The 25,822-nt window shown below is 34.7% G+C and overlaps 3 protein-coding genes, 1 long non-coding RNA gene and 6 other non-coding genes across 12 annotated transcripts; 8 read left to right on the top strand and 2 right to left on the bottom strand.

Moving 5' to 3' along the window:
• Window positions 1–896: 896 nt before the first annotated feature.
• trnag-gcc (transfer RNA glycine (anticodon GCC)) lies at window positions 897–967 on the top strand. Its single transcript has one exon. It is a non-coding gene; the product is annotated as a tRNA-Gly (tRNA).
• A 338-nt stretch (window positions 968–1,305) lies between these two features.
• On the top strand, window positions 1,306–1,377 carry trnad-guc (transfer RNA aspartic acid (anticodon GUC)). Its single transcript has one exon. It is a non-coding gene; the product is annotated as a tRNA-Asp (tRNA).
• A 1,423-nt stretch (window positions 1,378–2,800) lies between these two features.
• On the top strand, window positions 2,801–2,871 carry trnag-gcc (transfer RNA glycine (anticodon GCC)). Its single transcript has one exon. It is a non-coding gene; the product is annotated as a tRNA-Gly (tRNA).
• A 344-nt stretch (window positions 2,872–3,215) lies between these two features.
• On the top strand, window positions 3,216–3,287 carry trnad-guc (transfer RNA aspartic acid (anticodon GUC)). The gene has a single exon. It is a non-coding gene; the product is annotated as a tRNA-Asp (tRNA).
• A 458-nt stretch (window positions 3,288–3,745) lies between these two features.
• On the top strand, window positions 3,746–3,819 carry trnai-aau (transfer RNA isoleucine (anticodon AAU)). Its single transcript has one exon. It is a non-coding gene; the product is annotated as a tRNA-Ile (tRNA).
• A 310-nt stretch (window positions 3,820–4,129) lies between these two features.
• On the bottom strand, window positions 4,130–4,202 carry trnam-cau (transfer RNA methionine (anticodon CAU)). Its single transcript has one exon. It is a non-coding gene; the product is annotated as a tRNA-Met (tRNA).
• A 345-nt stretch (window positions 4,203–4,547) lies between these two features.
• On the top strand, window positions 4,548–6,854 carry aqp12 (aquaporin 12). The gene is made up of 3 exons (XM_065244441.2): window positions 4,548–5,236; window positions 6,276–6,392; window positions 6,509–6,854. Exons 1-3 carry the CDS (start codon window positions 4,639–4,641, stop codon window positions 6,634–6,636), a joined length of 843 nt encoding a protein of 280 aa, XP_065100513.1. The 5' UTR covers window positions 4,548–4,638; the 3' UTR covers window positions 6,637–6,854.
• A 3,242-nt stretch (window positions 6,855–10,096) lies between these two features.
• LOC135723716 (uncharacterized) lies at window positions 10,097–15,226 on the bottom strand. The gene is made up of 6 exons (XM_065244442.2): window positions 15,038–15,226; window positions 14,210–14,485; window positions 13,539–13,853; window positions 12,166–12,459; window positions 11,427–11,560; window positions 10,097–10,945 (listed from the first exon to the last, which is right to left on the bottom strand). Exons 1-6 carry the CDS (start codon window positions 15,153–15,155, stop codon window positions 10,892–10,894), a joined length of 1,191 nt encoding a protein of 396 aa, XP_065100514.1. The 5' UTR covers window positions 15,156–15,226; the 3' UTR covers window positions 10,097–10,891.
• A 521-nt stretch (window positions 15,227–15,747) lies between these two features.
• Window positions 15,748–18,541, top strand: LOC141281624 (uncharacterized). Of its 2 annotated transcripts, none has more exons than XR_012335992.1 (5): window positions 15,748–16,028; window positions 16,986–17,049; window positions 17,451–17,607; window positions 17,700–17,792; window positions 17,904–18,541. It is a non-coding gene; the product is annotated as an uncharacterized lncRNA (long non-coding RNA). The 2 variants fall into 2 exon arrangements; XR_012335993.1 differs by lacking the exon at window positions 15,748–16,028 and adding an exon at window positions 16,555–16,719.
• A 3,712-nt stretch (window positions 18,542–22,253) lies between these two features.
• Window positions 22,254–24,577, top strand: LOC135721378 (CD48 antigen-like). Of its 2 annotated transcripts, none has more exons than XM_065243581.2 (4): window positions 22,254–22,541; window positions 22,633–22,968; window positions 23,505–23,611; window positions 23,954–24,577. In XM_065243581.2, the coding sequence occupies exons 1-4, from the start codon at window positions 22,484–22,486 to the stop codon at window positions 23,984–23,986; spliced, it is 534 nt and encodes a 177-aa protein (XP_065099653.1). In that variant the 5' UTR covers window positions 22,254–22,483; the 3' UTR covers window positions 23,987–24,577. The 2 variants fall into 2 exon arrangements, with proteins under 2 accessions (XP_065099653.1, XP_065099643.1); XM_065243571.2 differs by having other exon boundaries at window positions 22,260–22,541; window positions 23,505–23,801.
• Window positions 24,578–25,822: the final 1,245 nt, after the last annotated feature.

A 25,822-nucleotide genomic window follows, 5' to 3' on the forward strand; every position in this document is an offset into this window, starting at 1 on the left:
AAATATTTAGCTGGTATTGAAATCCTGTGACATCGATTGTATTAGAATTAAATTCTAACATATTCTATTGCTTTTAATTTATATACGGTAACGTTACGTTTTATGTGTTAGCTGTAATATTTTTTAAGTTAAAGTTTGTTGTGCCCAAATGTGTTACGATATTTTACATCTGCTTAACGCAGATCTTTGGTTTGTAAGTATTACATTCTTATTAAAACTGGATATTTAGCGATTATCTCAATCGTGTATTCAAATAAACCAACTACAATTAACCCTATTGATTTATTTTAACGGGTCGTGTAATAAGCACGTGGAAGCATGTCAAGGTAATCTTTTTGTGAACAGCACCACCTCGTGGATGATTAATGTCATAGCTGTCTATGAATTAAATGTTAATTTTTTAATCTGACATGGCTTCGTTTAATTGTCACATTTGCAAAAAAATAATTAGCAAATAATGCAGATATTGTATTATTTAAGTTGATATTGTATTATTTAAGTGTATTTCATTATTCCAAAAGTACAAATATTATTTCTTAAAAGCACGTATACACACAAGTCAAGCATTAAGACAACAATCTTTTGCTATTTAGCATACTTATTGATTACTTTGATGAGAAAATCAAAACTCGGCTTTAAAAAAAAACTCATAGTAAAAATTGGCCATATTGTTTTTATAGTAAAACAATTGCAGATTGATTACTCTATGCAGATTGATGACAGTATTACTCTAGTTTTACTAATTGCAAATGTCATGGTTAAGCTATGTTTGCTGTAGCGAGTCAGTGATAAATTTGTGGTTATTTGTGGACAAAGAATAAACTATGGTTTCAGTGGTAACCAACACCAAGGGTATGAAAAAAGACTCTCTCTCTGGAAGAAATTGTCCCATACGAGCATTGGTGGTTCAGTGGTAGAATTCTCGCCTGCCACGCGGGAGGCCCGGGTTCGATTCCCGGCCAATGCAGTAACTTTATCTTGTTTTAAGCAGAATTTCAAACGTTTCCATTTGTTTCTTTTGTAGGTACTTTTAACCAAAGGGACTCGAAAATGAGGAACACTACATTAAAGGTGATAGATCCCGAACATACAAAACAAAAGTGCTGCAAAAGAGCTTCCAAAGCTATTCAAGGAAGCATAAGGTGGGTTTTGTTTGTGGTTTTGGTTTGCCACATTGTTATTATCTAAAACATAGTCTGTACATTTTATCTTTAAACAAGCATTTAACCTAACAAAGGGTTTAAATGTATGAAGGGGTTTCCTGGAGTGAGACACAAAAGAGCACGCTCACAGCTTTACACTCACTCCTCGTTAGTATAGTGGTAAGTATCCCCGCCTGTCACGCGGGAGACCGGGGTTCGATTCCCCGACGGGGAGACAATGTTTTTCTGTGTACACAGAAAAGTGTCTCTTATAGACTTCCCCTCGTGTATGTCATAATATAATCATTTTTAAAAAGTGATTTATATATGCATAACAAAAATAAATACTTTTTAACTACACGAACAGGAATCAAAATGTATCCATAAAAATCGAATTAGCAGCTTTGTACACTCATCTTGTGTGTTTAAAACCGAGGCGACTTCTCCTCAGTTCGTAATTTCGTCCCAAACCGCCCACTTGTGCACTATTCTACGCCATTTTGTAGTATAAATAGTGTTATTAGTGCGTTCACACAGAAAAGTCCAAAAAAGAAGTGCACTTTCAGTACCCGGATGATTCACTCATTCAACCGATAATTTGAAATGTACAAAGCTGGAAACTTCATGCACTCAACGGTCGCACAGATGCATTAAGTGCTGTCGCATTCACTCCCTCTCTCATTGGCTACAGTAAAAGTAATAATGTAATCCCGATTTAAAATATCAAACATTGTTGGGAATTCAGGGCAAATTTGTGCTGATAATCCTGTGCTGTGAGCCCAGCTTTAGGACAGATCTGCTCTTTGAAACCCACCGTCCAGCAAAGTTTAGTTTCACACACCTATCTGTAATATTCAAGTGATCCTACAGAACTTGATTAGCTAGTTTAGGTGTGATTGATAAGTATTGGAGCTAAACTCGGCAGGAGATTGGGTCCCTAGGAGCAGGGTTGGGAACCCCTGCATTGAATTTTTATACAAACTGTTGATAAAGTGAAAATGTCAAATAGGTTTTTAGGTAAATAAGTAAAACTAACATTAGATCTAATTGTTGGAGACATGTGGGCTATATAAAAAGTGTGTGGGAGCATGTAAAAAAATCTTTGGTGAACAGCACTACCTAGTGGATGAAAATGTCATAGGTAAATGCATTGTGTCTTATATTGTATTACCGCAAATACAGGTTCTGTAATACACGTGTCAAAATGTGTGTAATGTCCACAATTGTGTGTAATAATTGTGTGATCGGCACACAACCTCAGACACCACAACAAACAGGTAGCACTTTATTTCAAGACCTTAGCGTATGGTATATTCAAAGTATAAAACAAATGTCTTTCTCCAGAAATATGTTTACTTTTTTTTTAAGGTCCTTTGAAGCTTAACGTTGGATACAGCCAGCTTGTGTGTCATCAGTATTTTTAATGTTCAACAATATAGAATTACAGTGTAATGATGATTTGTTTGATTTTTTTTTTACAGTGGACACAGCTGAGAGCCAAACAATTTGGACAAATAAGAAAAGGAAAGCAACGTTTTGTCTCATCAAGTGTCCTCTTTTGGTGAGTAGTCTGTATAACAATTTTTTTTCTTTTGGAGATGGGGTCTTTCATAAGCTGTAAGCACAAAATGTTTTGCATGAGGATTTCCTTCATGTGAGCATTGGTGGTTCAGTGGTAGAATTCTCGCCTGCCACGCGGGAGGCCCGGGTTCGATTCCCGGCCAATGCAACAGCCTTTTTAAAATTTATTCTTTACAGATTTTTTTGTGACATATTTTTTTTACAAAAAAAGTTACAATTGTCCTTTTTATAGGTAATTTTATCCAAATCGTCTTACAACTGAGGAGTGCTGCAACAAAAGCGACAAATGCCTGGGATATAGAAGCTACAAGATTTTCCAAAACTACTTGAAGAAGTGTAAGGTAGGTGCTGTCTCTGGTTCAGTTTTGTCAGCTTGGTTTTAACTAAAACACAGCATCTAAATATTAGCTTTAAGCAACCGTCTTTGTTTGCTGAAATAATGGTGTGAGTTGGTTTTGTGATAAAAAAGCAAGCTCAATGCTGTGCACTCACTCCTCGTTAGTATAGTGGTGAGTATCCCCGCCTGTCACGCGGGAGACCGGGGTTCGATTCCCCGACGGGGAGACAATGTTTTTTCTGTGTATTCATAGGAAAACTCTTTTTTTAGACTCCTGTTTGTAGACGTTAACATACAGCGTATTTTCTATAATATTAAATAAACTATACATAAAAAATGTAATTATACATTAAAAATGCTTACTATTAAAAAATACAATTGTTTCTTTTAAGGGATGACTTTACTGCTTTAGCAGACAATATTGACTGTATACGACATTAATTGGCTTTTTAAACATTGTTTATATATATATATATAAAAAAGTGTCTCCTATGCTAGTCATCTTTTCATAGCGTCAACTATATTTCTACATCTAAACATAACTTTGCAGACTATGCCTTTGTTATCTCCTTTGATAAATGGGATGGAAATTTCTGTATGTAAATGTTCTCCATTCGGAAGCAAAAAGTCTACAATTTAGGTAATAATTTTATTTGTAAGCCCTAATATTTTAGGGGTGCACCATGGCCGGTTAGCTCAGTTGGTTAGAGCGTGGTGCTAATAACGCCAAGGTCGCGGGTTCGATCCCCGTACTGGCCAGTGTTTTTGCGTCAGTTAGTGTTTAATAATGTTTTTACTCAACACTCTGACAGCTAAACTATCAATAGAAGAGTAGTGTATTTTAGCCAACAGTGCTTAAAAATGCTATTATAGGGCTGGTGCGTGTAGATCAAAGGTGGTGCTACTCTTAGGAGATGCACCAGATGGCGCCATTTAGCAGTAGAGAGAATACATATAAGCTTATTAAAATGTATTAATGAGTAAAGTAGAAAAATATAGTTTAAGGTAAAGGTTTTGTAATGTATATTCACCAAATTAACTAAATGTTTGTTTAACAAAACAAAAACTCTGCCCCGTGTGAGGCTCGAACTCACGACCTTCAGATTATGAGACTGACGCGCTGCCTACTGCGCCAACGAGGCTTAAAGCTCATGCATGTAATGGCTTGTTATGTTACGTTGACTGTTACGGTTGACACAGAGTTGTTTCCACAGACATTTGATGTGTATGTTTGCATGTCTAACTTAAAATGATAGTTTAACTAAGATCATTGAGAAACAGTAGATCAACAATAGATTTAGGGCTGAACAAAGACATTTAATACTGAATCTGTGCCACTAGAGGGACCTGAAACTAATGGTCTGTTTCAAAGGTGGCCTTGAATAGGTCACTATGTTTTTTTGGCTCAAGATGTGGGACAAACCAACGTTAGAAAAGCCCCCCATGATAAGAACACGGCATCTCTGTGTGCCACGTTATCACAAGCTTTGAGCAAATACAACATTGGTGAGCTCGTAGCTTTCTTTCTGTTTAGCACAGCCACGCCGTGCACTTCATCATCCAGAAAAAACAGGCATCATGTCAGGGCTAAACACATCATTGGCATACTTTTTTACCGTTATAAGCGTCAGTGCAATCGGTAGGGTGCTACTATGGCGCTGGAAACCTCGCTGGGGTTCCCTGACAGAACTCATAGCTGCCTTTGCGCTCGCTGGCTGTAGGTTAGAAGTAGAGACCATTGCAGAGGTCGGTATGTGGGCCGGTATGTTGGGTCCAGATGTGACCTACACTATGCTTTTTATATCTATAACCATTCACGCCATCATCATGCAAGGGGTGAGCGGCAATCCGGCCGTGACTGTTATGGGACTTCTGGAGAAAGACATTGGCATGGTAAACGCCGGTCTCAGTGTTCTTTCGCAATTTCTCGGTGGGTTTCTCGGCCTCTTAGTCGCAGGTAAATATTGGGAGATGGAGCTCACAGACATGCACATGATAAAGAATCTGATGATGTCAGAGTGCAGCACAACCTTGCGAGCTCCGCTGCTACAGGGCACCATTGCAGAAGCCATCAGCGCAATGACGTTTTACCTCGTTTACCTCGTACTAAAGAACAGGACACAGCTGCTGAGAATTCCCATATTGGCTCTGCTGCTGACTTTCTTTGCCTATGCAGGTGAGTACACATTGGAGCATTCACAGACAACAGATTAGACACAGGTTTAACTTTTTAACAAAATAAAGTTATATCCGTGTAAGGTAATTTGTTTACTTTAATGAGTGCACTAAAATTTGAATGGTCTCGGAAGGACCACCTGGCATTGACTCAAAGTCCCAATTGTGAATTTTAGCAAGTATTTTTTTAAGGCCTCAGACATTGTATTAAAGGTTGGACATAAAATACTGTGGGTGTCTCCTTATCTATATTTCAGGGATAAATTTGTACCCCAAACCTGAAAAAAAAAACCTTTGGGGACGTCCTCATTTGTAAATCGCTATTAAAATGTAGTAAATTAAGTTTTTTTTAATTGTTAAAATGCAGAAAACTTTTTGTTAGGGTTTGAGTGTGTTAGGGCCCTTGATTACTTTAATTATCTATATTTTAGGGATAAATTTGTACACAAAAGTGAGCAAAACCTCCTTTGTCATTTGTAAATCTCTATAAAAATAAAGTAAATAAAGTTTTTTAATTGTTAAAATGCAGAAAACTTTCTTTAAATATATAAATATATATATATATATATATATATATATATATATATATATATATATATATATATATATATATATATGAGACATTCTTATTTATAAATCTCGATGAAAAAGTATAGTAAATAAAGTTTTTTTTAATTGTTAAAATGCAGAACGTTTGTTGGGTTTGAGTGTTTTGAGGCCCTGGTTAACTTACCTATATTTTAGGGATAAATTTGTACTCAAAATGAGCAAAACCTCTCTTTAGGGATGTTCTTATTTATAAATCTCGATAAAGTATAATAAATATTTAATTGTTAAATGCAGAAAGCTTTATTTTAGGATTTGAGTGTGTGTTAAGGGGATGAAGTATACAGTTTGTACATTGCAATTCATTATGTCAATGGAAAGTCCCATAACATGTGGAAACACGACATGTGCAAATCTTTGTGTGCATTTAAGGTGTTTATTGTGTACTTGTTTTATAATGCTATGGTGTTAACCCATACCTCTCTTTACATCAGGAAATAGCTATACCTCTGGGATTGTGAATCCATCCCTTGCTTTTGCACTAACATTCAACTGTCCTGGTCATACCTTCCTGGAATACGCTCTTGTCTACTGGCTCGGGCCTCTTGTTGGTAAGATGTCATTAATATTGGAAAAAAGTCCTGTAGATATTGAAACAGTTTAATAATTTGTGTAATGTGAATTTTATGCTAATCAATCTGGTTAAATCTTCTTCTGTCTTTCTCAGGTATGACTCTTGCACTGTTCCTGTATTTGGGAAATATACCACTGCTGTTTAACAAGAATCTACTTTACTCCAAGAAGGCAAGATTTCGGGTACCTAAAGTGAAAAATTCTGAGGAAAAGACCAGCTGAGAGCGAGAAGACAGAGAAGTCAGCATTGATGATGTCACTCTGCGGGTTTAACTGCAAAACATATTTTATTATTAGCAGGAACATTTTGGCTGTTTACATTTGTAATTTACAAGTCTGTGTAAATTCAAAGTTTGGAAAAAATACTTTTTTAGCAAATGCAGACATAAAATGTATGGATGTATGGTCTTACAGAAAAAATAAACAAAATGTTGATGTTTCACAGTCATGGTCCTTTATAGCTTAGTGGAGCATTGTGTTACCACAAAAGGTCATGGGTTTGAACCCAGGGACACACATACTGATAAAATATGTATACTGTGTAATACTCTTTTCTATTTATATATATTTATACTATATTAAATATAGTCCCTTTAGGTAACTAGATTCTATGGAAATACTAGTTTTATTAATAAAATTTTATTAAAAAATTTATTAAATATTTTAGCATTTAAGTAGTGAAAGCTGGTTTGTCCTTAAAGATGTGATCATTGGTTCCCCACTGTTTTCCTGGTCCCAGTAAAAATAAACACTGAGCAAATGTGTAAAAAGGTAGAGATCAGCTGCTACAAAGTGTGTCTTCAAAAATGAAGGACATTAAGGTCTACATGTTAAGAGTTTGTTGAATATGTTTAATGTCCTGATTCAAGTGCAGAGCATTTTTTTACCCTAACTTTTTGTTACCTCTGTAAAAACTTTCGTTTTCCATTACTGGATGCTTATTTGCACTTAACATGCATTTTAGTTCAGATGGTGTGAGTGATAACAGCAGAAATGACGTTGTTTCTGTCTGTCTGAAAGAGGGAGATGTATGATGATAGATTTATATGTAGATATGCATTGGGCGTGTAGATTAACCGTGCATTTGATGGTTACATTTAGATAACAAATTACCCCATTCATTTACATTAAAAGCACAATTAACTCTTAACCTTTAATGGATAGTTTCCCTAAAAAGGAAAATTGTGTCAACATACATTTACCCTTATGTTGTTACAAACCTGTATTAATTTCTTTGTTCTGCTAAACACAACGGATCATATAATCAAACCATTTTTGAGCACCAATGACTTCTATAATAGTATTTTTCATACTATGGAAGTCAATGGTGCTTCTTTTTCCACATCAAAGAAATGTATACAGGTTTAGAACCATTTTGGGGTGAACTAGCCCTTTAAATATAAAGCCAAGCCATTTTTGAGCACCATTAACTTCCATAGTAGTACAGTATGTTTCCTACTATGGAAGTTAATGGTGCTTTTGTTTCCTGCTTGATTACAAATATCTTACTTTGTGTTCAGCAAAACAAATACATTTATACAGTTTGTAAAAACATAAGCATTAGAAAATGAAGAAAAAGTGATAAATAGATTATTTTTTTGTGTGAATCTCTTTAGATATTATTAAGAAAAACCATTTATAAGCACTGTTGATTTCCATAGTCATATTTTTTCATACTATGAAAGTCAGTGGTGCTTCTGTTTCCTGATTGATTACAAACATCGTCTTTTGTTTTCAGCAGAACAAAATTTATACAGGTTTGTAATCATTTTTTTTTCAGTGAACTATCACTTTAAATATTCGGCAAAACTGTTTATAAGCACAGTGATTTTTCAGAGGCGGACACTACTTGAGTATTTAATAAAATATACCAAAAATTTGTGCTTTATCGGAGTGTTTGTCTTGTGAAAAACTTTACTTTACAAAAAAAAATTCACTACATTCTAAATCATAGAATCATACTGTGTATTCCTTTTATATTGCATATTAAAATTAATTTAATACCTAATTGCATTAAAACAGTTTTACTTTTCTTGAGTATAAGTACAAAAGTACTTTTTACTTAAGTAAAAGTAAAAAAATACTAGATGTTCAATGTACTGAAATATTAAAAACGAACCAAAAACTTGAAATAATGAAATGTAGTGGAGTAAAAATTATGATAAGATGCTTTGGAATGTATGTTTTCCAAAGAAAAACACTGATAAAATACAAATACTTAAAAATGTACTTTTGTGTAGAAAGTTAAAATACTTAAGTAATGTCCGCATCTGACTTTTATACAAGTATTTTCCTACTATGGAAGTCAGTGGTGCTTCTGTTCCATGCTTGATTACAAATATCTTTGTGTTTGGCAGAACAAACAAATTTATACAGGTTTGTAACCATTTTTGAGTGAACTATCTTTAAATATTACGTTTCTTAATATTGATGTCACACCACACACACACACACACACACACACACACACACACACACACACACACACACACACACACACACACACACACACACACACACACACACACACACACTAAATGCATATTCAGCGCTAGGATGTTTACGCAACTTTACAACAAACCGCAAGTATCATTTGTATGTGACCAGAAGTCAAAATAGTGTTTTTGCTGATATACTTTCAGCCTGTTTATCCAAATGATGAAGACTATGCTCGTCAAATTTCTGTTGTTTTTTTGCCTGTCAGCTGGTAAGTAATAATGTGGTAAAAATAAATATTTTTTCTCTAATCTGGATGAAAAGTTCCTTGACATTTCCTCTTTGTGTTTCAGGTGTGTTTGGTGTTCCTACAGATAAAGTGAAGTCAGTGTCAGTGATGGAGGGAGATTCTGTTACTCTACACACTGATATTACTGAAATACAGAAAAATTATACTGTCATATGGACTTTTGGAGAAACTTTTCTAGTTAATGTCCATAAAGAGTTTCAACTTTTGTCTTCATTTGATGGTGCCGATGGGAGGTTTAAAAACAGGCTTGGGGTTGACAGTAAGACTGGATCTCTTACGGTTAAAAATATCAACACCAGCCACTCTGGAAATTATTATGTCTTTCATAAAAATGCCTCAATCATGTTCAGTGTTACTGTGTATGGTAAGTTGTTTATAATTTAGTAGTAAATGTTACAAAATCTATTAAATAATACATCAGGTAGAGTCTGTAGAAGGTTAAAAGTTTGGCACATTTATTGGGATTTGAAAGATCCTGGTAAAATGTTATTGTACTTTTTTTGTACTTTATTTATTTATTTATTTTTTTCAGCTCATCTGCCCGTTCCTATCATCACCGGAGAAGCTTCAAGCTCAAATTGTGTGTTGTTGTGTTCAGTGTTGAATGTGAGAGATGTGAGTCTGTCCTGGTACAAAGGAAACAGTTTATTGTCCATCATCAGTGTGTCTGATCTCAACATCAGACTCTCTCTACATCTGGAGGTTGAATATCAGGATACAAACACATACAGCTGTGTACTCAACAATCCATTCAGAAACCAAACTAAACATCTCAGCATCATTCATCTCTGTCAGATGTGTTCAGGTATGTCAACAGTAATATTAAAATCAGTAATTTCATGTTTTACTAAATTGACTAAAATTACAATCTGCTCCATTCAAATCGGGCACAGAAATGTATTTTGTAAGTTCACTTTTTTTGAGAGTTTATGAGATATGAAATGTTGTATTGCACAGACGGGTCTGATTTAAGGAGTTGTTCTGACATGTTAAATCATTTCAGTCAAACTTGCATTTAAATCCCTTTTTAAAAGCAAGTGTAATACTAATGTTTCAGTGTTGCTCTTTTTAACACTTTAGATTATATTCATTGTTTGGGTTTTACTGAAGCTGTGATCCGATTGGTCCTCGCTGCTCTGGTGGGTGTGGCCACTGTTGCTGTAGTGATTTATGAGGTCAGATCCAGAAGAGTTGAACAAGACCGGAGATATCCTACATCACAGTCAGACCTGGACTGATGCGCTTAAGACCGCACTTTTACTTTGTGTGTTTTCTTTTATCAAATGCAAAATTAATTGTTGCTTGAAGATTTATTGAATATTGTTTTACAACAAAAAAATGTAAATCGGTCACATGGATATCTATTACATGCAATGAATACAAAAATAAACATATTTTTCCAAATACTATGAATGTTATATGTCTTTTTATGAATCAATTATGACATGCCCCTACCACCCTCATCCTGGAAAAAGCATTTTGCTAGTTATGCACTTTGTATTCATTTAAGTAAATGAAAATAATATAATCATTCATGTCATTTACATTAAATTAAAATGTGAGCAATACAGAACCAGTCTTGAATTTAATACTAAACTTGTTCAGTCATTAAATCATACTTTCATTTGAACTTTTCTTGCACAGTAAGTTAAGACATTTGTGATATCAAGTGTTGTTTTTTATTGGGCAAATATGAAGTTCCTGCACTACCGCAGTCACGTGCCCTGTGTCTCAGACTTCATTTGAATCTGCTAGAGGTGCAGAAGTCTCATCTCTGTTGAGTCGCTGTAAAACACAGAATCATTCACAATGTAAAAAAACAAAAAATAGCAACCTCATCCAGTTTAATGTCTGTAAAACTTGTCTCTAGTTAATTCATATTTTTATTGTCATACAAATATATGTGAGGGCTCTTTTTTGCAGAGCAAATAAGTGTATTGTGCAGGTGTTGTTGACACATGTAACGACATTATCTTATAATATTATTGTTTTTGCGTGATTCATATGTGTCCCCTTATCTCCAACTGTAAAATAAAAGATATAATAAAAACCATCACGTAAAGGACAGTTGTTGCTTTTTTCCAGCGGTAGGTGTGGGCTCAACAATGCTCTACTGCTTCATTTTCCTGCAGTGTTTAGGTTGTTTAACTCTAATCAAACACATTTGAGTCTTTTATGGGTGGTTTAATTTCTTAGGAAAGTAAGAACAAAACTCAGGAAAGAAGGTGATCATAGCAATGTTCGGCATATTTGTTATAATACTTACCCCATTGTCCTGATTGTGTTTTCTCTTACAAAAAGCTATTGCTGCTGCTGCTGCTGCTGCTAGACTCATGACCACAACCAACACTACTGCTATGCCTATCAAGTTTGAATGAGTGTGGGAAGTCTCTTCAGAACCTAGACATCATAAAACACAGTAATCATTACAATAGATAAATCTGGCCTAAAATAAAACAGACCAACTGCACAGCAGTCTCAGCACAGATAAATTGCAGAATACAGGGTTCCCATGCGTCCTTGAAAGTTTAAGAATCTGGGGGAAAAACTGAAGGCCCTGGGAAGTTTTTGGAAATATACATAAATAGATACAGGTCATTGAAAGTGCTTGAATCTATTTTATACAATAAGTTTTCTGGAAAAATATCCATATTATTCCCTGTGTATTGTAGGATAATATCATAAAAATTCTAGCCTTTTAGGCACACGTGCTAAACTGTTTGCTTTAAAGGCTTATATCTTCTGTATGCAAATGTTGATTCATCCCAAAATGCGTTTTTTTGCATAGTTGTGTTTGACAAATAATAGTGTCTCGGGTTATGTATATAACTGTTGTTCCCTGAGAAGGGAACGAGGCGCTGCGTCTCCCTTGCCATACTTACTGCGTCCCTGTAACGCCTCAGTAAACAAAACGTCAAACTGGCAATAATGATTTCATTGTTTGTGATGATATTTGGTATATCATCCCTTTTAACATCAACTAAACATTAATCCTTTTAACATACCTGGAAACGGCTGACAGAGATGAGTGATATTGAGATGTTGAGTTTGGTTTGTGATGGGATTGTTCACCACACATCTGTATGTGTTTGTATCCTGATATTCAACCTCCAGAGGTAGAGAGAGTCTGATGAGATCAGACTCATTGATGCTGGACAATAAACTGTTTCCTTTGTACCAGGACAGACTCACATCTCTCACATTCAACACTGAACACAACAACACACATTTTGAGCTTAAAGATCTTTCTGATGATGATGCTGAAGAGACTCTCCTAATGTCAGGAATGGGTAAATCACCTGAAAAACAAGAGTTTTTGAGTAACAGAAATTCAGTGTAAACAGAGAAAATTGTTTACATGTTTATAGTAACTACTCTGCCTATTTTAGTTTATCATTTCCAAATCACAAACCTCACCCATTAGCTAAACCCACATAAACTCTCCCACAATCACCGCAGAATGGAAAAGCAAATCATTCAGCAAGTTCTACACTTCCCTTGTGCCTCTATTTAATAAATATTTTGGATTTTTATATTTTTTTCCAGTAACGTCAATAGTAGAACTTCAGCCTAAACGTTAAGCATTATAGTCACAACTTTGCTTTTAACATTGTGACCGAATATTTGGCCACCGAAAATGTTCAGCCAAAAATTGCCCCAAGGAGCATTTACGGTTTAACCCAAAGACTTTTATCACCGACACAATATGGACGAAATGTTGTGATGACGCAAACAGAAACCGCGACCTGCATGTGCTTGTGTCCGGTCCAGCTCCAGTCAGATGTGATCATCACTATGCCCTTCAAAGATCAGCACTCTTGATGTGTAAACTTTAGAGAGAGTTGTGCTTCTCTGTCTCATACTGAAGTCGATTAAAATACACTTGGCAAATAAAGCACTGAAAAACAACTTAATGTTTTTATGTTGAGCGACTGTTTATGCTGCGCCGTTTGGAATTTGCCCTCTGTCTCTGTGTGAACGCGCGTTTAAGTGCACTCAGTAGTTCATATATGGAAAGACACGTTTCAAAAAGCAGGTGAACATAAAATCTTTCTGTTATTGACAGGGCACATAAAAACAAAATGATCTCCACAGTATTCTTTTTTTTTAAAACATTTGTTTATGTCTTAAGTGTATGTATAGTTTACTGTCAGAAACCAGTCTGTGCCTATTTGTTCTTAAAGAGACAGTAACCTCAATTAGCCTACCTCATGCCCAGATAAACACAGTTTTACCTTCTATGGTACCTTTAATGGTCTCTTGTTCTGACATACACAAATAACGGTTCATGGAAACATTATTGACATTCAATGTAAGATGCTTATCCTAATGTATTTATAACTGCACAATGAAATAAACTTCAATATATTTTGCTTACCGTAGACTGTAACAGTAAAGCACTTGTATAATCCTGTGTTCCCTTTTTTGATGAAGCATTCATAATCTCCAGAGTCTGTGGTTCTGATGTTCTTGATGGTTAGAGATCCAGTCTGATTGTCTAATTCAATTCTGTCTTTGATTTTGTTATCATGTATAGTCACACTCTGTTTAGTGACTTCAGCTATTTCTTGACTTTTAGTCCACCATTTGATCAAATCACCTTCTTGTAGTTCAGCAACATCGGTGTGTAAATTAACATTCTCTCTTTCCATCAGTGAAATATTTGCAGCAGGTATTGTACACGAGGAAGATGCTGGACCAAATTCACAGTTTAATGTTAAACTTAAAATTGTCTGAATTTATTCCTCTATAATGTAAGAAACACTGTGTCCTGAGTGGCCTAATGTTAAACTTGTCCTACAAGTTAGTCATCTTTTTTTTCAAGACTGATGATAAGTCAGTAAAAATTGTAAATATATTGGACTTTATGGCCAAGTGTTAAACATCATAGATGTTAGCATATTGAAGGTTTTATCACTTCTTCAGTGGCCAACCAGAACCTAGGACTGTAATTGTTCTTCCTTACATTGATTTGTAATGCTTTTTTAGGTCTGTATTTCAAATGGGACTTTGCTGATGGTTTGTTAGTCTTTCATACACATTACTTACCTGACCTTGCGAACTTGTCTGGCCTTGGTTTTTCTCCACAACCATAGCTGCTGTAGTTCCAAATTGTGTGCCACCTACTCTGCTTATCTTTAAATCTCACATGACTGTCAATTTTAGAGATTATCCATTCATAACCGTGAGGATTGTGAATGTTTTCAGCTCCAAACATCCACAGTATGTGATCGTCTGGCTTTGTTGTAGTAGCATCATTGTGAATGACTATGAAATGTCTATTATTTGATACTGCCGAAATCTTCTCCTTGAACTCATTCACTCCTGGAAAATTAAAGCCATATAATGATATAAGTTATAAAAAACAGATGTCTGTTATTTGATACACCGATAATGGATTTATACCACAGTTATGTTAATTCATAATGGTAGGATGTTTCTTAAATCTAAAATAATCTTGCATTTAATTGTTGTGGTGCAAAGTATGGCAGATTTAAAATTATTGAGATTCATTTTTCAAGTTTTTTAAGTCAAGAGAGATGTTATTGTGATATGATTTAGTGAGAATTGCCATTTGGTGGAAGAAGCAGCTGACAAGCATTTCAATACATTCAAATCCTTGCAAATGGTGTATGACACACCCAGCTCATTGTCTCTATGCTAGAAAGATAATGATTTAAATATAAGGCTTGTGAAGAAGACAAATGAACCACTGATATCATAGAGTAGACACTGCATGAAGACATTTGACTTAAGTATCACATATGAAACTTGGTTATGGTTATGTAATGAATTATATAAAGCTACAAACTGATCAGAAGTGAAGAATAGACAATCAGTTTTTGCAGATCAATGTACAAAATTCTTATTACTTACCCCTCATGCACAATACACTAAAACAGAATAAAACCAGCAAAATATCAATTTTGTTCAGCAGTTTAAAAATATAAAGGTCATTTAAATTAAAACAGAGCAAGGAAAGAAAGAAATCCATTTTGTTCAGCAGTTTGAAAAGACGAAGGCAGGTTTGGAAGTGAAAGTAGTTTCACCTGTGCGACCAGTTTAATCTTTGTATTGTTGTGTTGTGGCTCTTAAAGTGATCAGGCTGAAGATGAAACATGTATCAACACATCCGATGATGTATATTGAACATTAGTCTGGTATTATCATTTGGTCATTTTTATTCCAGCAGCCAGCATTGGTGTTGAGATTCAGACATGCTGGATCCCTTCATAAGAGATAGAAATGTTAGTTAAGTCAATCTAGAGTAGTGGATATTTTCCATAAAAATCTTTTATTATATTGGTTTAAGGTAGGGTAACACATTTGATCCTAGTTAATACGTCTACACAACCTAAAGTGTGCTTTAACTAATTCTGATGTAAACCAGTTGTTTATGTTGGTTGATTTGGAAATGTTATTCACTTTGTACTGCAAAGTTTTCTCACTGGTGAATGAGACATGACATGTGACCGTCTGATCTGTGCGTGTTCATGTGTTTTGAAAGAGGCGTGACTTTGGATGGCGATTTGACTGGAGGGTGGGATCGTGATTTCATTGCTACACTCAAAAAAATGATTCTTGTCAGTAATTGATATTAAGCAAACAATCCAAATTAAATATATTTGAAAAAATGTAAAATAAATGTTATCTGTCTGAATTACTCGTACACAACATGAATGTGATGTATTTAAGAGCAATCTGATCAAATTACATAAACCATACTTAATTGGATACCATAAGGCGCAATGCCAGGTGTTGCGCATGCGCTTGATTACCTAAACTTCCGGTGGCGCCAAGGAGGCAAGTGGACGACAGCGCAATTCTGATTCAGCAGCAAGGAATATATTTGAATTATTCATAGAAGGTAAGATGTTTTTTATATCTATAAATGATTTAAATTCATTATCAACTTGTAATAATTTAATCAAAACTTGTTCTAACTAAAATCTGAACTTGCCCGGAATGCACGAATTAACTTAATATTTCCGGATTTCGTTTTTTTTTAAACGACGTACTCTCGATTGACTGTGTTTATTATTTATTTATCTAGGCAGGTAACGTTAAGCATGTATTATTAAAAAAATACAAAAAAACCTTACTGAAAATTACAGCTTCATCATCTCGATGTTTATTGCCATTAGGCCAAAACGTTGCACACACGAAACACACAAAATCGATCGTATATGAGAGTTAAATAAGTTACATTTGAAAGTTTATAGGATATCTCGTTGAAACAAATCTCTTCGTTTAACTGATCCTTAATGACATCAAAGTACCGCGAGAGCAATTTGAGAGCTATGCTCTTACAACTGTCTCGCGGGACTTGATGTCATACTATAATGGTTCTGCGCATCAACGGTAACGACTTCATTGAGCTTTGTCTCTCGACGTACTTTTTCAGAAATATCATTTGCACATAATCAGAAATGTTCTACAAGGACATTATTGAGCGCATTCGCGTTATTTGCATGCAAACGTGTTTAGGATTTTGCGTTTAAACTTGTAAAGTGTCGAATCCACGACTTCATGAAGTGAAACATGCATTCTTTTTAATGGTGAGTACAAGAAATCTAATATGCCGTTTTTACTATTGCAGAGAACCCATTTGTGTCATTATTCCAGCATATTTTGACTACGTTTGGGACAATCAATCACTTAAGGATTGTGTGTTTTTTGTTGCTGTTGCTTTTTAAGGATACGAGTTGTTTACATGGACATGTGTATAGGATTTTACGTTTAAACAACTCCATGAAGGGAAACATGCATTATTTTTAATGCTGAGTACAAGAAATCTAACTGTATGTTGTCTTTACTATTGCAGGGACCCCAACAGTGTCATTATTCCAGCATGTTTTGATTACGTTTAGGACAATCACTAAGTTAAGGTTTGTATTTTTTAGTGTTGCTTTTTATTTTAAGGATATGAGTTGTTTACATGCAAACTTGTACAGGATTTTGCATTTAAACAAATCCATGAGGTGAAACATGCATTCTTTCAATGCTGAGTACAAGAAATAGAATATGTCGTCTTTATTGCAGAGACCTCATTTGTATCATTGACCATGTTTACCTGCACTCTCAATGGGATTTTGTCAATTGTGATTATGCTTTACTAAACACTAAACACAATACTTTGATAAAAATAATGCCATTAAGTTATAATCACAGTAAGTAGTTGTATTAAAATGGGTGGCATATGCAGTTTTTAATCGCAGTATGTGGCCATGTAAATACTTTAATCGCATCTGTATATCGCTCTATAACTGAAGTGCCTTTTTTCCTATAGGATAAACGCTGAATTCATGCGGATAACAACAGTGCGACTCCTGACCAAGTTCTTGGGGCAGCTGGATGGATACGCGGTAAACCTACATAAGGTTTTCAAAAGCAAAGGAGGTGCTTCTGGACAGAATATATCACGCATAATGGCAATTGCTGACAAGGTGTAGTAAAATGTATTTTGTTTCTATTCAGAACTAATTACAATTATTGCACTATAATCTTTTTTATTTAATATTGTTTTATTATTTTCTAGCGTGATGACATACACCTCGAACGAGACTGTGTCATAAAGAGTCTGTGTGTGTATCTCAATGAGGACATCACAACACTTGTGAAAGAATTCATGGTTTGTATATGTTCTTTATATATAGATATAAACTCATTTCTAAGCTGTATGTGTCTAATATTTCAGTTAAACTGAACCGGGTTAATGTTGTTTTTTTTCTTCTGGCTTTAGGACTGCAACCCTGAAGAAGCTGAGAGACGAATTTCTGAGACTATGGGGCTTTGTGATCCGTAGAAGGTGCTGGTGCTGAGGAGAAACTAGGGGATGTTGGAGTAGTGATAGAGGGTGTGATGCTGCTTCAACGCTTGAAAATCTTTCCTTTGGATTAGTGATCTTGTTCGGACTGATCTACGCTCTCAACTTAAGCTATCCTCAGAGCCTCATTCATATTTGAATTCTTCCAGAAGGTACTGATGAATTTGGATGACAACAAGCTGCCCTCAAGAGTTTAAGCTCTTAAAACCAAAATTTTGAGTGAAAATTGCATTTTTGGATTGCTTGGATTTTTCCAACAACTGTAAGTACATTTGAAAACTTGTGAACTTTTGGATTTGTTATACAAACTGATAACAATAATGCACCTTGTAGCTCTGATACTCTTGACACAAAAGTTGTTAGCTCTTGTGCTATTGAGCCAGTAGGAAACTCATTTTTTGCCCTAAATGTTTAAACTTGTCTTGCCAAAATTATGGCAAGATATGTTATGTACAGTTATATATAAATGAAAAGGAAAGTAACCTGTCCTAAAGAATGTGTTTTATTTTAAACGGTTGCCTTAATTTGTTAAGTACCTTTATTAGTTGCTCAGAGTGGATGTTACCTTTGACTTGTTGAGCAATTGCAACACAATAAATGCATACAGTAATAAGTAAACATGTTTTGCCCATTTATTTAACCGAATTAACAGAAACAAGAGTTATATAAAGCAATAGCAATAAGTTATTTGAAAAGAATAAAGTTTATTTATCACACAGTCTTAAAACCCAGTTCATTGATTTACATAAAATTTATTTAATTCATTCAGATCAACTGAACGTAATGGTGTAGCTTAAACCAAAATGTTAACATTTACATTAGATTTATGTGAATAAATTGGATGGAAAATTGACATGCAATTGAAATACATAAGTTTTAACTTTTGGGGTTAAATATTTTTTTGAGTGTAGGCGGCTACCGTTAGCATTTTTCAAAATGTGAAACCCTACCTTTAAATGTCTCCTCACATCCTGATATCGAATGATAATTTAAGTAGTCTAAATATTAAATAACTTTAATCTTCTGTTGAAGTCTCAGATGCAGTAAATGTTTATCCAATCATTGCATTCGGTCCAAATGCAATAATGCGATGTCTATGAACCACTTCAATTTCAAAAAGTAACTGTAAAGAGGTTATATTTATTATATGTGCTTTGTACTGTAATGTTATCTGATCATGGCGAGGTTGAATTGTTTCAAATACATTCTGCTTGATTTCATATGGGGCGCAATCAGATGGTATTACAGATGTAATATGCATAACTGCTCAAAATAAATGCTGATAACAATTGAAAAGTTTTCTGCGGATGTATTTAAAAGTAAACGTATTAACGTTTTTGAGAGTGTATGACAAATTAGAAGATGTATTGCACAGACAGATATGGTTCTCTAAAAAAATGCTAAGTTGTTTTTAACCGATATCTGGGTAACTTTTGGATAGAACTGCCGGGTTAAAAATTACCCAACTGCTGGGTAATAGTGACCTAAACCTGGGTTAAAAACAACCCCGCATTTTTAGGGTTTATTAGTTAGACTTATTAAGGGCTATTTTTATACTTTATGGTTCTGGTTACCATGTTTTAAACACAACAACAAACTGTAAATTATGCACATTTAAAACATTGTTCGATATTTGGTGCATGCATTGGTTGTTTAAAAATGAATAGACTTTTTATTCTTAAAAGACAAATATCTATACAATGGTTACGAAGACAAAAAATTTACAGAAAAGGAATTATCTTATATAACCATTATACATATGCTTGACTAATAAAAAAAATGAATAGACTTTGCTCAATTTAAATTTCATTTATATATATAAATACATTTTTATATATATACATTTTTACAGTGTTGCATTGTTTTAAAGCAGTTTTTCATTCAAAACAGAAAACTGGGAAAAAATATAAAGTACATGAACTCTTTGGTATCAATACTGTACAGTATGTACTTCTGAGGTACTAGTATGAACTTTGTAGAGTACACAAATGTGTACTAAACTGCAGAGCTGACAGTGGTTATGTAACTGTTTATAGGGGGCTATGACTGTTTGTAAGAAGGTGTTTGTGAAAAATATGAATTTCGGTCTCTAAACATTTTTAATCTCTACAAATATACTGAAGAATAAATAAAGGATTAGTACATTAAACAGAAACAATCTCATTGGAAACCAAACTCAACATCTCAGCCTTACTAAACTCTGTCAACCATGTGATTAGGTATATCGGTAATATTAGGTTTAATAATGTTTTACTGAAGTTTAATATTATATGCATACATACTGTACCACAACGGCAGTGTGTGGTAAGCACTGACCATCCACATTTGACAAAAAATGCATTGTGAAATTTGTGAAAACGCATTGTAAAAGCAGAACTGCTTTGATGAAAGGTTGAAATGGTTGAGAAATAAATAATTTTTGAAACACACAAGCTTCTGCTTGAGCCAGTATGAGATCAGATTCGCCTGAAGTTGAGACACGATCTCAATAAACACCACAGTTTTGCTTTATTTAAATTAATAAAAGTACCACAGTAATACCATATTTGTTCTTATTAAGGTCATCTAATCCTATTACTGTTCCACTGTTACAGCCCAGGTGAAAAAGTAGTACACTTCCATAGTGTACTTAAAGTGCTTTATTTTCGCACACTAATTTGTACTTAATATACTAAAAATTCATCTTTAGTACTTCTTAAGATGTTCTTAAGATTAACTAATTTTACTTCACTGTGCTATTTTGAGACACCATGAATATGAACTAAAATGTACTTTTAACATAAGGGGCCCTATCTTGCACCCAGCGCAATTGACTTTGTCAGTGACGCATGTATCATTCGTATTTTGCACCGGCGCACAGCGGGTTTTTCCCTCCACAGACGCACATTGGCAAACTAGGGAATGAACTTGCGCTCCATGGGCGGTTCAGAGCAAAAAAGGAGGCGTGTTCCGGCGCAAACCATCCCTGATGCTATTTTGCAGTTTCAAAAAACAATTGTGCCACAAACCAGAAAAAACTAGTCTAAAGTCAGTGGCGCGTTGTGCGTTGTTCATTATGCTATTTTAAGGGCGCATACTTGACCATAGGGTATAGCGTGCACAACGCGCACACACTTTGCTTATCTAATCTACACAGATGCAACAGTTATTTTTGCAAATCATAAATTGTAACAATAAAAAATATTAACACATGAGATAAGGGAAATCATTGTGGTGAGCACTGTGGTGATAGTTTTTATTTATTTTGTGTGGCTGCGTTAAAAAATTATCATGCAAATAACGATTAAAATATTTTCATAAGTTTGTTGTGTGGCTGTATTACGTTTATTTTATGTAAATAATAATTTAAATGTTTTCATAAGAAACCTTTATGTATGTGAATGTGATTTATAATTGTACTTTGGGGTTGGACTGCTTGCGTTTCTTGGCTTTCAGCGGTGAGGGTGGACGCAGCGATGTCCTCTGCTGGCGTCAGGTTCTGTGTAGAGGCAGATCCACCTCCCGTTACACGGCGTGCCCGATTTATGCTGGCAAGCTTGGGATTTCCCCGTCTCCTGACATCATTGTAGCGCTTGCAGCACAACGTCCTGGGGATGCCAGTTGATGATACAATTGTGGCTATTTCCTCCCACGCCTGTTTAACCTACGCTGATTTTGGCGGTGTTTCTCCCATCCCCATACAAAACAACTTTTCTGTCTTTGACTGCTCTTACAGGAACGTCGGTCTCCTCGGCTGTGAACCGCTCCTGGCGTGCGCCTGGTAAATCCGTCATAATAATAGCAACCCGCCATGGAACTTGCGCACTTGCGTTTAAAGGGAATGTTGGATGACGTTCTGATTGGTTTATTTGACGTTACGCCCAAACCACACCTATGAATAATAAACCTACTTCAGACCAACCCCTTATTGATTTGCGCCTGGCGCAAGAGTTATTTCTCCTGCCGGGAAAATAGCAACAGCGCCCAAGATCCGCCCACAAAGTCACTTGTGCTTTGCGCTTCGCACTTGCGTTTCAGATCGTTAAAATAGGGCCCACTATCTCTGTATTAAAAATTTATTTAGTTAACACTTGTATTAAACTTAAACTCAACTTTCATACAAAGATGGGTTCAAGTTTACGGCAAGTGGTACCTAAATAATTTTTTTAAATACATTTTTAGCACATTTTAGTTCATATTTATGGTGTCTCAAAATAGCACAGTGAAGTACACTTAGATGATCTTAAGAACATCTTAAGAAGTACTAAAGAGTATTTTAAGTACAAAATTAGTTTTTTTAAGTACACTATGGAAGTGTACTACTTTTTCACCTGGGAGTCTCAGTCTTAGATGTTTGTTTGATCTAAATGTGAATGAGCTTCACTCACTTGCGCTATTGTTGCCAAATAATGAAATAAAATGTTGAAATAAGTTTCCTGTGAAGTAATAAAGGATGTGAATAAACCTCAAGATCCAGGTTAAAGTTCTTCAAAGTGGTTCTGCACTTCAGACATTGAATGCTGATACATACAGTGAAGAAAATGTGGGCTTGTGTGTTTTTACTTTGCTTGACAGGTAAGAAAGTGGTTGTTTATTAATTCATGTGTTAGTTACAGGCTTGATTTCAGTGTGTCGCTCACATTTATCGTACAATGTTGTTCTGCAGGTGTGTTTGGTGTTTATCCAGATCCAGTGGACTTCAAGTCGGTGACAGAGGGAGATTCTGTTACTCTATACACTGATCAAAATGATATACAGAGATATAAAGAAGTACTGTGGACGTTTGGAGATCATGATCATTGTATAGCTGAAATCAATAAAGTGAAAAAAATAAGTGAAACAAAAGATTTTCGGGAGATGTTCACAAACAAACTGAAGCTGGATGGAACGACTGGATCTCTTACTATCACAAACATTGAATTTAAAAACTCTGGACCATATAAACTACGACTCGTTGACAGCAAAAGAACTTCTGAGTTTAAATTCAACATTACTGTCTATGGTGAGTAAAAAACTATTTTATATTTTGAAATAATCCTATTTATTACCATTTGTTCCATTTTTGTTCCCTCGTTCTTTTTTCTCTACTGGATGTATAAAAGTTGGATAAACTTTAAAAAAATACTTAAATTGGTAACGTTTAAAATAAATAAAAAATTCACTCGAGTGAAAATTTAAGGTGAAAAAAAATTACTTCAATTGGTAACACAAATGTGTAAACATTTTTAACTTAATTTTTGTACAAAATTTTGTTTTAGGCATTTTCAGTTGAAGTAATTGCTTTTTACAGTGCAAGTGAATTACTGCATGCACTAAAAATTGAAGATCCTTTACATGTGATTCTGTCTCAGCATTGTTGTATAGGTAAAGACAAAACTATAAAGTGACATCAAGGGATTTATAAATGTTTAAAAGAAATTTCATATTATATTTAACACATTGTTTGTTCATTAAATAATTATTATTATTGACAGCTTAATATCATGTTAGCATCAGATGTGCCATTTTGTGAAATAAAAAAAGTGCTTTTATTTCCAGCTCGTCTGCCCATTCCTGTCATCTTCAGCAAAGTCTCATCACAATGTTCATCATCATCGGTCTCAAAATGTGTGTTGTTGTTGTGTTCGTCAGTGAATGTGAAAGATGTGAGTCTGTCCTTGTACAAAGGAAACAGTTTATTGTCTAGCACCAGTGTGTCTGATCTCAACATCAGACTCTCTCTATATCTGGAGGTTGAATATCAGGATACAAACACATACAGCTGTGTGGTGAACAATCCCATCACAAACCAAACTCAACAGTTCAACGTCAATGATGTCTCTCAGATTCATCCAAGTATGACAGTTTTGATATTAAAAAGTATATTTAATGGTGCTTATTTAAAGCACAAATCGATTTTGTAATGTTTTTTTACTTATGTGTGTAACTTAGCAAATGTTTGTTGAAGTTCACTGATGTTTCAATGTTCTTTTGTTTTTAATTCTCAGACTACCGATGTTTCAGTTTTACTGAAGCTGTGATCCGAATGGTCTTCTCAGCTCTGGTGGGTGTGGCCATGGTTGCTATAGTGATTTATGACATCAGATCCAGAAGACTTGAACTTAATCCGAAGGATCAGACATCAACGTCAAACCCGAAATGATGCACACAGTGGTGGCTCGCGAAAAACGGATGCAAAACTCGCGAAAACGTCAAAATATGTGTTCCGTGCGTTGTGAACCTATGTGCATCGCGCGTCATGTCAAAATAAGTGCCTGCTACAGACGCTTCGTAAGGGTTTATGATAAAAGAGACGCTTGCATTGGCTAGATACTCACTTAATCGTATGTGTAATCAGAGTTTAGTGTTAAATTAGTGTCTTGCGAGACTTGTGAGCGTGTCTTTTTTCATAAACCCTTTGGAGACGTATGCAGCAGACACGTATTTTGACATGAAGCGCAATGCACGTAGGTTCACGAATCACGACATTATATTATGAACATGTATAAAAATGCAAAAAATGTTTTAGTTAATGATTTCTTTGAATAATCACAATTTTTATTTTTTAAGTAATTTTTAAAAAATTCATTTACATTTTCTGTAGTGTACGTAATAAAGTAATTTGTAATTCATTTACAATAAAATTTCTCCTGCATTTATTTGCATGCTTTTAATTTATGCTACATTTGAAGAGTTTCGTTGCAAAACGAGATAACCACCGTTTTTTTAATTGTTCAGAAATCTAGTTTTTTGGTTGTGCATTCCAATTAATTTCAATGCAACTGCAGTTGGTTTGTTTTGATTTAAACCTTCATAACTTAAAAAATACAGCTGAGTAGAACCATAAAACAAAATAATAACATGATAACATAATATTAAACATGTTTTAACAAAAATGTTAAAAAATGGATTTATCTCGTTTTGCAATGAAACTCTTCATTTACACTTTTAATGGTTTGGGTTTGTGCTGTTTTCTTTACTAACAAAAACTACCAAAAGTATAATGCTAATAAGATAGTTAAAATGCCCCGTTCTCTCAGTACCATGTAAACCACAGTTTGTGAATATGCAAAATATTCCTGTTTACTATTAAATGATACCAGTACAGTGCTTCTTCCCCAACATTCATAATCTGATGCATTAGAGAAAATGTTCTGTAAAACAGCTAGTTTCAAACATTTTAAAGGACTTAGGAAATAATAAAGGAACATACAAACTTCATGTGGACATCACATTTTCTTGCACCATATACTTAACTCTGTGTAACTGGAACATGTTGTACACAAACATGGACAATTACACTGCTTCATGTTCAAAGAAAAATATTTTGTTATATTTATTGGTTTTTCCTTACCCCAAAATAGCTGGAAGAAATCTGAAAAAAAGACAAACCAAAGCTTGGGTGTTAGGAGGTTATGCCATTGTATGATTATATAAGGATGTAAAGAGACGTAAGCTGCATGCAGCGTCACAAGAACTGATATGCGGAGATTTCAAACGCTGTTTCACAATATGTGTTCTTTATAGATCTTGCGTCCATGTGTTCTTGCTCTATGTCATCATCATTATCCGCGTGTAGCCGTGTTAAGGTCTATCAGTAATATTATGTTCATTAATGAATACATATTGCACCACCAGAGCAGTGTGTTGTAAGCACTGACCGTCCACAGTCCCAAACATTCACTTATTGATGAATCAACAGCAAAATTGCTTTGTAAAAGCAGAACTGCTTTTAGGAAGTTTAAAAGGATTGAGAAATAATGAAGAAGCCACACAGGCTTCTGCTTGAGTCACTTTAAAATCTGTGGCCGTTGTATAAAGTACCTAAAGTATTCTTGCAAAATTAGACTGGTCATAATTTTTTCAAGTCAGTTGAT

Source organism: Paramisgurnus dabryanus, chromosome 24 (assembly GCF_030506205.2).
Source record: "Paramisgurnus dabryanus chromosome 24, PD_genome_1.1, whole genome shotgun sequence".
In the NCBI taxonomy this organism is placed as follows: domain Eukaryota; kingdom Metazoa; phylum Chordata; class Actinopteri; order Cypriniformes; family Cobitidae; genus Paramisgurnus; species Paramisgurnus dabryanus.

Excerpts from the sequence above, each read along its gene's own strand:
- LOC135723716 (XM_065244442.2), bottom strand. The coding sequence starts at position 15,155 with ATGGATTTCTTTCTTTCCTTGCTCTGTTTTAATTTAAATGACCTTTAT. Across the intron at positions 13,854-14,209 it reads AGACAAGTTCGCAAGGTCAG|CATCTTCCTCGTGTACAATA; the intron begins GTAAGTAATGTG and ends AATTTGGTCCAG. Across the intron at positions 12,460-13,538 it reads CTTTACTGTTACAGTCTACG|GTGATTTACCCATTCCTGAC; the intron begins GTAAGCAAAATA and ends CTTGTTTTTCAG.
- LOC135721378 (XM_065243571.2), top strand. The coding sequence starts at position 22,484 with ATGCTGATACATACAGTGAAGAAAATGTGGGCTTGTGTGTTTTTACTT. Across the intron at positions 22,542-22,632 it reads GTTTTTACTTTGCTTGACAG|GTGTGTTTGGTGTTTATCCA; the intron begins GTAAGAAAGTGG and ends GTTGTTCTGCAG. Across the intron at positions 23,802-23,953 it reads TGTCTCTCAGATTCATCCAA|ACTACCGATGTTTCAGTTTT; the intron begins GTATGACAGTTT and ends TTTAATTCTCAG.
- aqp12 (XM_065244441.2), top strand. The coding sequence starts at position 4,639 with ATGTCAGGGCTAAACACATCATTGGCATACTTTTTTACCGTTATAAGC. Across the intron at positions 5,237-6,275 it reads GACTTTCTTTGCCTATGCAG|GAAATAGCTATACCTCTGGG; the intron begins GTGAGTACACAT and ends TCTTTACATCAG. Across the intron at positions 6,393-6,508 it reads CTGGCTCGGGCCTCTTGTTG|GTATGACTCTTGCACTGTTC; the intron begins GTAAGATGTCAT and ends TGTCTTTCTCAG.